Genomic DNA, 8,146 nt, shown 5'->3' with positions numbered 1-8,146 from the left:
GTATAGGAAAACTGCTGAGCAGCCAATATAGTTGTCATGAAATTCATGTGCTAAAACTCTTTACTTTCATACAAGTAAAGAACTTCCTTTTCTTTACTTATAGAAAAGTCATTAGGGCTTATTGTCAGATATTACTTTTAACTTAGAAACAAATGTTTACAAAAGTAAACATTCCAAAAATGAAAGTAAATTTTTTTGCTTTTTTTTCTAATCCTGATAGATTGTAAATATAAATTTTAAATGTAGAAACAGTTTCACCAGATTGTTTTTCTATTTTCTGGCATATCCCCATTTCCTGTAGGCTGATTAGAATAGGGATAGAAGACATATATTGGCAACAGCAACATAGCCACAAGACAGCAAGGGAAAATACAGAAAAACACCAGCTAGCATATATAGGAATTCAAAAGCCTAGCAACAGTCTATAATCTTTCAGTTGAATAGCGAGCAATTTTCAACACCTTAATCGCCCAAAGGTATTACTCTTTGGAACTATGCGGTATAATAACTGATATTCAAAATAATTGCCCTGAGTCATCAAGAAAAAGCCAAATTATGTTTAGTGTACTGTGTCTAAACAAGCATATGTCTCAAAATTATTTCCATCCAAAACAATGAAAATAAACTTTTAATGTTTAAAATTATTGTAACCTCTCAGCTATTCAGGAAATTATTCTTTAGAGAACAGTTTATTCCCTGAGGACTCCAAATAGCTGAGGTTTTCTATGTTACTTTTTTTCTTTCTAGACATACACACGTATTTTCTTACCCATTTCAAATTAATTTTAAAACCCCTAAATTGAAAATATTTCTGTTTTAAAGCAAATCGACAATAATTGCTAGATAGTTAAGAAAATACTAGCTAGTTAATGACTTTAAGATTATGAAGCTCACTTTTGATAGCATGATCTTGATTGTCAAAATATGCTACATGAAAGAGTATAAGTTTCCATTCTGTTAAAAAACAAACACTTGAATTTAACCACAATATACAGTGATTAGGAAAATCAGATTTAATATGTTTCATTTAGTTTATATAGCCAAATAATGGATTTCTTTATCTCAAATTTCAAATATTAAAAAGAAATTTCAAATAAAGTAGATGTACATTTTTAAATATTACTGATTTATTCTTGATATAATTTTTATTTATCAATTAAAATCTATCTTGTTTTCTGAATTTTTACAGTGATTATGTTTTAATTTTAAAATCAGAAAAACAATAAATAGCAAAAATAACATAAACACTCAATTATTTCAACTTTTAACAGAGCCAGAAGAAGAAAAGCTGCCATATTCTTATGAATCTATTAAGTTTTGTATATTTTAATGCTAATCTATAATTTAGACACAAAACTAGTATGTTAAATGTAGCATTAACTGGGGGAAATCTGTAATTGTCTACATGTATGTTACATATTGTTTTGTACGTTGTGAGGCATGTAGCTTCATTGCAAGTCTGAGATTGTTTGCAAGTTGTTGTGGTGCTGTTGCATGACTTTGAGACCTGTTTTGCATGCACAGGCTAAAAAGAAAAAGAAGGAAGAAGCGGCAAATGCCAAATTATTGGAGGCCGAGAAACGAATAAAGGTTAGTTTAGATGAGAATCAGAGTTTTTATTTTTCAAAAATAAAAACTATATGTTATACCAGCATCCATTATATGACAAAAATAGCTTTCTTCAATGGCTATCTAAAAATATGTTTAGCAGATACAACATGTGTATAATGTGTGCCTTTATTTGTATGTATATTGTATGTATATCTTTTTTTTCATTATATGGTTTTATGTGATGCTTTGAGCTCTTTAAATATGAAATATCAAATCAGAAATGCAAACTTTTGCTTAATACCTGCATATAGTTTTGCTGGATAAGAATGATCCTCCCAAAACTATTTTGTATGTCATTGATGTTTGTTTCGAACTGTGTCTCAAATCTGATTCTCCCCTTTTAACTTTCTCTTTGTTAATATCCAGCACCTGTTTCATCTATTAAAATTGAAAAGCCTACAGAAACAAAAACCAAACTTTATCAACTATTATTTACCAATAATAAAATTAGCCATTGTTAATTATTTTAAGGTCAAGTGTTTGGGGGTGTTTTCCTTTTGTTTTTCTGGCATGAAGCACATGAGAGTTGTCCCTTCTCCTCCCCACCCACTCCTTACCTTCCAATTCTGTTAACTGAATATTGCAAGGGGGCAGCTGAGCAAACCTGCTGGTGCTAGAAACAGCCACCACAACTATACCTCATAAAGCTAGAGAACTGCTTGTCATCTTTTCTATAATACTTTATTTTTAAGATTTCTAGCTCTTTTCATGCCTGCCCTTAAGATTAATTTCATCTGGATTTTACCTTTATAAAAATATTAAAATTGGTGACATTCCTAGAATGGTTTGCATTAAGCTCCATCCCCTTGAGATGGTGCCCTGAGTCATAGGTGGGCATGAAAATCTCAAACCAATCATAATCTTTATCACTTTCATTCATATGCAGTATATAGAAATGAAAAAATGTTAATTAGAGTACGTTAAGGAGTTTATAGTGAAGAGAGTTCTAATCAGCTAGACTTGAGGATTGCACCATAATGTATTAAATTAATTTTAAAATACATGTGCGAGTTCTACCTATGCTCTGACCATCTAGCTAGTCGGTTCGGTGAATGTGCGTGCCATTGAAGTGTGCTGGTAGGTCATTCATTGAATTTTAAGATGAAATGGCTACTGAGGAAAGATCCTTGCTATGATTTTTATGTAAGTATTAGGTAGAACCATGCGAAATTGGATTACCATTTTATAAGTAAAAGATAGTTGAATATTGGCAATTTCATATGGTTCAATCTAATGGAAGATTACAGAATCTCAGAAAAGGCACTTTTAGTATTTTCGGCATGTTCTAAATCTTCCCTAAAAATCATATATTAAAAGTTTCTTATTTTTAAGGAAAAAGAAATGAGAAGACAACAAGCCGTTCTTCTGAAACATCAGGTCTGTATACATATAGTTATTTAATTGTTGAAATGTACATTTACAATATTGCTTAAACCTATTTGGGGGAAGTCTTCAAAATATTTTCTTTAAAAATTTCTGATATAATTTCTGCTTAAGTTTTTCCTTCATCTTACAGTTGATTGCCTTGCTTTGGTATCGGTGTCTTTTGGGGGGTTAAAAATTGGTTTTATGACTCTGTGATTTCTGTTTCATAATGTTGTGCCAACTCTTTCTACCAGGAGTTGGAGAGGCATAGACTAGATATGGTATGGGTATGTTTATTTTTGTACATCTAACACCGCATTGTGATTTGGTTGTGATATGGTTGTCATAGCAATGCATAAAGTGTAGCACTGGCTGCTGTCATATTACATACTGCTGCATGGCTTTACAGCACAGTGCATTGCATACATCTGCTTGTCTGTCTATAAAGAAGTATGTTGCATCTCCAAGATTTTTCACTGAATTGTACAAGCCTTAAATAAGGCTACTCTCCAAAAATTTACATTACTGATGTCACAAGGAAAGTTGGATCACTATACGATTAGATACAATTATGACCCATATTCTCCCATCATTCTGGATGCAAAACTGCCATTGAATACAGTGGGAATTTTGAGTTTGCTTGATGAGAGAATACGAAATATTAATATATTCTGGTTTTATAGACAAATTTTAGAAATTATTTTAGAAATATCCCTTTGAGGGGACCAAATATACTTTAAAAAATTGATCTGATATTATAAATATGTGATTTTTAAATTTTTAAAATAAAATGAGATTATCAAATTAACATAGTGCTTGCCTTATTTTCATACTGTTCCTTTCAGATTCTACTTATTAGCCCATGGTGCAGCTTTTGTGGCTTTAAATAGTGCATCAAGTGGCAGACATCAGTAACTAGGACTATCCCATTTCGTTGGTGTTACAGATGAAACAAGACTAGTTTAACTAAATTGGTATAAAAGCATTTAAAAAAAACTTTCTAATTTGGTGGCGGCCTATTGGATTTACAAAATGATTTTGTCCTTGAAATAGAAATAACCAATTCTAAAAGCATTTAGTGAAAATGACTATAAATCAATTTCTTCCTGATCTAAAAATTTAAGAACACAACCTTTAGTTTAATTGGCCATAGTAAGTATTTATGGTTCTTCAAATAGCAGATGTAAGGTAACTGACCTGTTCCAGCCAACCATTTATGCTTTTTGTTCTGCCAGCTTTTGAAGGAGCATCACAACTGACCATAAGTAAATCTTGTATGCTTCTGTTTACACTGTCTCCATGTTCATTGCTTTACCTTTTTGCTTTTGATTGTTCTTGTATTCGCTTTCTAAACCTGAACTAAAACATGCACAGACTGGCCATTCTTGTCTTATATTTAGTATTTACTGTGACTTGTCTATAAATGCTAAACATGCTATAATAAGTTTTTTGGGGTTTTTTGTTTGTTTGTTTGTTTTTCCATTTGAAAATCAAACTGTTAACTGTGGTTGAGTTATTTCCCTAATTTTATCTGGCCTAATAGGAACGAGAGCGAAGGCGACAACATATGATGCTTATGAAAGCTATAGAAGCTCGTAAAAAAGCAGAAGTAAGTGATGTTTCTAGAAAAAATATTACCTTATAAATTAATATTTTTTTCCTAAAGCATTGACTTTTCTAAATATAAATTTTTCAGAGTATGGATTTGTCATGATTTACTGGCTTTCATAAGCAAACCAAAGGTTAGAGATAGTAACTGAGTGTTACGACATAAAAATACATAGGAATGGGTTCCAATGTATGTGTTAATTTTCCTGGCTGAGATTTTAATTATCTTTTTTTTGGTGACATTGGTTTGGTTAAAAGTAGCTATTTATTATTATAACCAGAGTTTCACAAAACTAATATTACAGTGTGCCTAGACAAGTCCTATGTGTCCTAATTCAAATACTAATTATTCCAACCATGGACTTCTACCCTCAGAATTATTCTTTAGGATTCTATGTGTAAAATTAGGCCTAAGTATTTTCCTTAAAATAGACACTTAACAGATAATTCAGAATTATAAAATTATTGCAATAAATCAAAATGAGCTTATTTAGAGTTTGATAGAAATCAGTTAAAGGATTAAAATATATGTTACAAAGGAGTACATTCTGCATTAAAACAGTTCAATAGCTGTATGGTCATAATAACCAGGGTTTTGGAGGTAGACAGACTCAGATTTCCCTCCTGGCTCTGCCACTAACTTGCTTTACCTCTTTTATTTCTTTAAAATTGAGAAATAATACCTACCTCCTAGGTCTGTGGGATTATTAAGTGAGATTAGAATTTAATACATGAGAATTCATGAGAATGGTACTATATTTTGGTATTTTGGTCTCAGCTCTGGCTTAAATTAGGAATCTGGATTTTTGATATGTGGAAACAATATGTGTATTGTTTTGGAACATGGGCAAGGTAGCCCAATTACCTGAATTTGAACTCTGATTTTAGTACTTTCCAGCTGTCTGACCTTGGGCAAGTTACTTAACCTCTCTGTGATTCATTTCATCTATAAAATGAAGATAATACTAACTCCTATTTCGTAGGGTTGTAGTGATAATAAATGGGTGTGTGTTTGTGTAAATGTGTGTGTAAAGTTCCTAGAACAGTGCCTGGTACCACGTAGTATTTATTTAATACATTTACTTACTACATGCGTGTTTGTTATAAAGAATGGGCCTAGCAAGATGCATGGACAGGGTTAGGAACTACTAACATGGATTATCTCTAAGTGTAAATTACAGCATGTAACATAGCATGTAACATACATTATAGCAATCACTTTCTGTGACTCTCCTAAACTTTATGGAAGTTTTGGCCTCACGTTTTTCTTGCTTTCTCTTTTCCCCAACCTGTTGATTATCCAAGGCCCGTTGACACCCTCTACACCTAACATAATGATAGAATCTATATATCTATGCATGGAATTATAACCATAATCTCTGAAAAATGACAGCCAGGGAAAGGAAGAGGTAATGTATCTTAGGAATTGGCATGACTGCCCTCTCTATTCCCTTTTGGAGCAGCACAGTGGTGGGAAGAGTCAGGAAGGGGATTAATTAAAATCCTGAAAGCAGAACCTAATTTTCTTCAATCTGGAAAGATGGAGAAAACTGAGGGAGTAATTAATAACTCAGACAAAAGACCTGGAAAATCCCTCAAGAGACAAATAACTCTTTTTACCAGAAAGAACAAAGAGAACCAATGCTTGTCATTCTGATTTTTTCCTGGCAGGGAGAAAAGATAAAGACGAGAGCATTATCTCCGGGCATACTAGGATTTAGTAGAAGGAAAGATCTAAGAAAATAGTAAGAATAAGATCATCTAGGAGAGTGCATACTCAGGTGAAAGAGACACCCCAAAGGCCCAAAGACATGAACCTTCCCATTGGTTTTTCCTACTTGCCAACTATGGCCTAAGGAGAGAGTAGGAAAAGCTGCTACAGAGAGGTGGATGAGATCTGTGTTGAGTGGAGGTTGGCAGCCACAGGATAAATAAAGCTAATTAAAATTAGATAGTCTAAGAATCCATCGAAGCCCAAGAGCACCTTTCAGGGGAACAGGATAAAGTGCATCAGGTACAGTGCTTCCAATAAAACTTGAAGGTATTAAAAACCAGGTATAGCTCTACCTTTCCTAGCTATTTTCATCCTGAGAAAAAAGAAGCATGGATAGAATATAGAATACTCACCCTTAAATCTAAAGTACTTATAAAAACAGATACCAGATAATGTGAGAAGAAGCTAAAGGAAAATTAATCCACCTATGTTGGTGCAATAGAAATTCTTAACAGGGCTCCCCACGTTAAACATAAGTAATTTCAAAGAAATGGCAAGGCATACATGCTAATATTTGGTTTAAAATATTAAAGCAAAATAAAGGAAATATGTGCATATATACATAAAGTAATAGTTTAAATCATAATAGCTTAAAAAGCCTGGTTTCCCTGCTTTCATTATTGCTTCCTTCAGCATTCCCTATGCATTCTCCACAGAGCAGCCGGAGTGATCTTTTCAAAAAATAAGCCAGGTCATATCCTGACACTATCCAGTGGCTTCTCATTGCAATTGTAATAAAGTCCAAATTCCTCACCATGACACAGCAGTCCCACATCCTCTGACCTCTGCCTTCCACTCCAACTTGTCCTTTATGCACTATATTCCATTCATTTTGTCGTCGTCTTAGTCCTCAACACTGTATTGCTGTTCTTCTACCACATACTCAAATGGTTCCTATTTGTTGTTCAGTCACCAGTCAGATGTTGTCTTGTCAAAGAGGTCTTCCCAGAACACCTAATTTTGCCTTTTCTTACATCCCACCTCTGGAACTCCATTTCATCATCTTGTTTATTTTTTACTTGTTTATGGTCTATTTCCTCCCACAATGTAAAATCTATGAGGATAGAATTCTTCTGTGTCTTGTTTACCATTTTACTGCCAGTACCTCGATTAGAACCAAGTATATAGTAGTGTAAAAAATTGTAGTTGAAATAATGAATGAGTGAATGCGTTAAAATGAAAGTGACAGTTGTTGAATTAAAAAAACAAATTAAGGACAAAACAAAACTATTAAAGAATGAGTATATTATTTTTTCTATCTATATAATTCACTTTGTATCTTTTGATTTGATTTTATTCTAGGCAGTTTTCTTTTGTTAAGGTCAAGCATTCAAGGAACTATTACTTAAAATAGCAATATAATAACATATGTCACAAATAATCCTTAAGTAGAATGTTTGAGAAAATCTGATAGGTAAAAGTGAATTCTTAACATGTTATCTTTTGATAACCATAGACCTGTGAACAGGACAGTTCACAGACTGGATGATTGTATCAGTCATTATGATTTTAAATTGTGTTCATCTAATGAATGGCAGCTATATAGATCTGTGATCAACTAAGTATTTTCTTAAATTCTTAAGCTACGGTTTTCCTAGCATTAAATTAGATTCTATGGGAAAAACAAAAAGAATATTCAAGATGCAGTAATCATATCACACAGATAAAACTTAAGAGTATAAGCAAGTAAGCAATAACAAGGCATATTTTAGCCAGGTGCAGTGATTCATGCCTGTAATCCCAGCATTTTGGAAGACCGAGGTCAGAGAATTTCTTTTTTTTTTTTTT

At 32.7% G+C, this 8,146-nt stretch overlaps 1 protein-coding gene across 1 annotated transcript in view; it reads left to right on the top strand.

Moving 5' to 3' along the window:
- The window catches only part of BAZ2B (bromodomain adjacent to zinc finger domain, 2B), a 154,487-nt gene that overhangs the window by 76,675 nt on the left and 69,666 nt on the right, over window positions 1-8,146 (top strand). Inside the window, exons 14-16 of the mRNA XM_012655811.1 lie at window positions 1,525-1,590; window positions 2,944-2,988; window positions 4,520-4,585. Of these exons, the coding sequence (XP_012511265.1) occupies window positions 1,525-1,590; window positions 2,944-2,988; window positions 4,520-4,585 (177 nt within the window). The remainder of the gene's footprint in view (window positions 1-1,524; window positions 1,591-2,943; window positions 2,989-4,519; window positions 4,586-8,146) is intronic.

Source organism: Propithecus coquereli, unplaced genomic scaffold (genome assembly GCF_000956105.1).
Source record: "Propithecus coquereli isolate 6110/MARCELLA unplaced genomic scaffold, Pcoq_1.0 Scaffold49, whole genome shotgun sequence".
Lineage (NCBI taxonomy): Eukaryota > Metazoa > Chordata > Mammalia > Primates > Indriidae > Propithecus > Propithecus coquereli.
The sequence above is the reverse complement of the archived record's forward strand: the minus strand, read 5'-3'. Positions and strand labels throughout refer to the sequence as shown.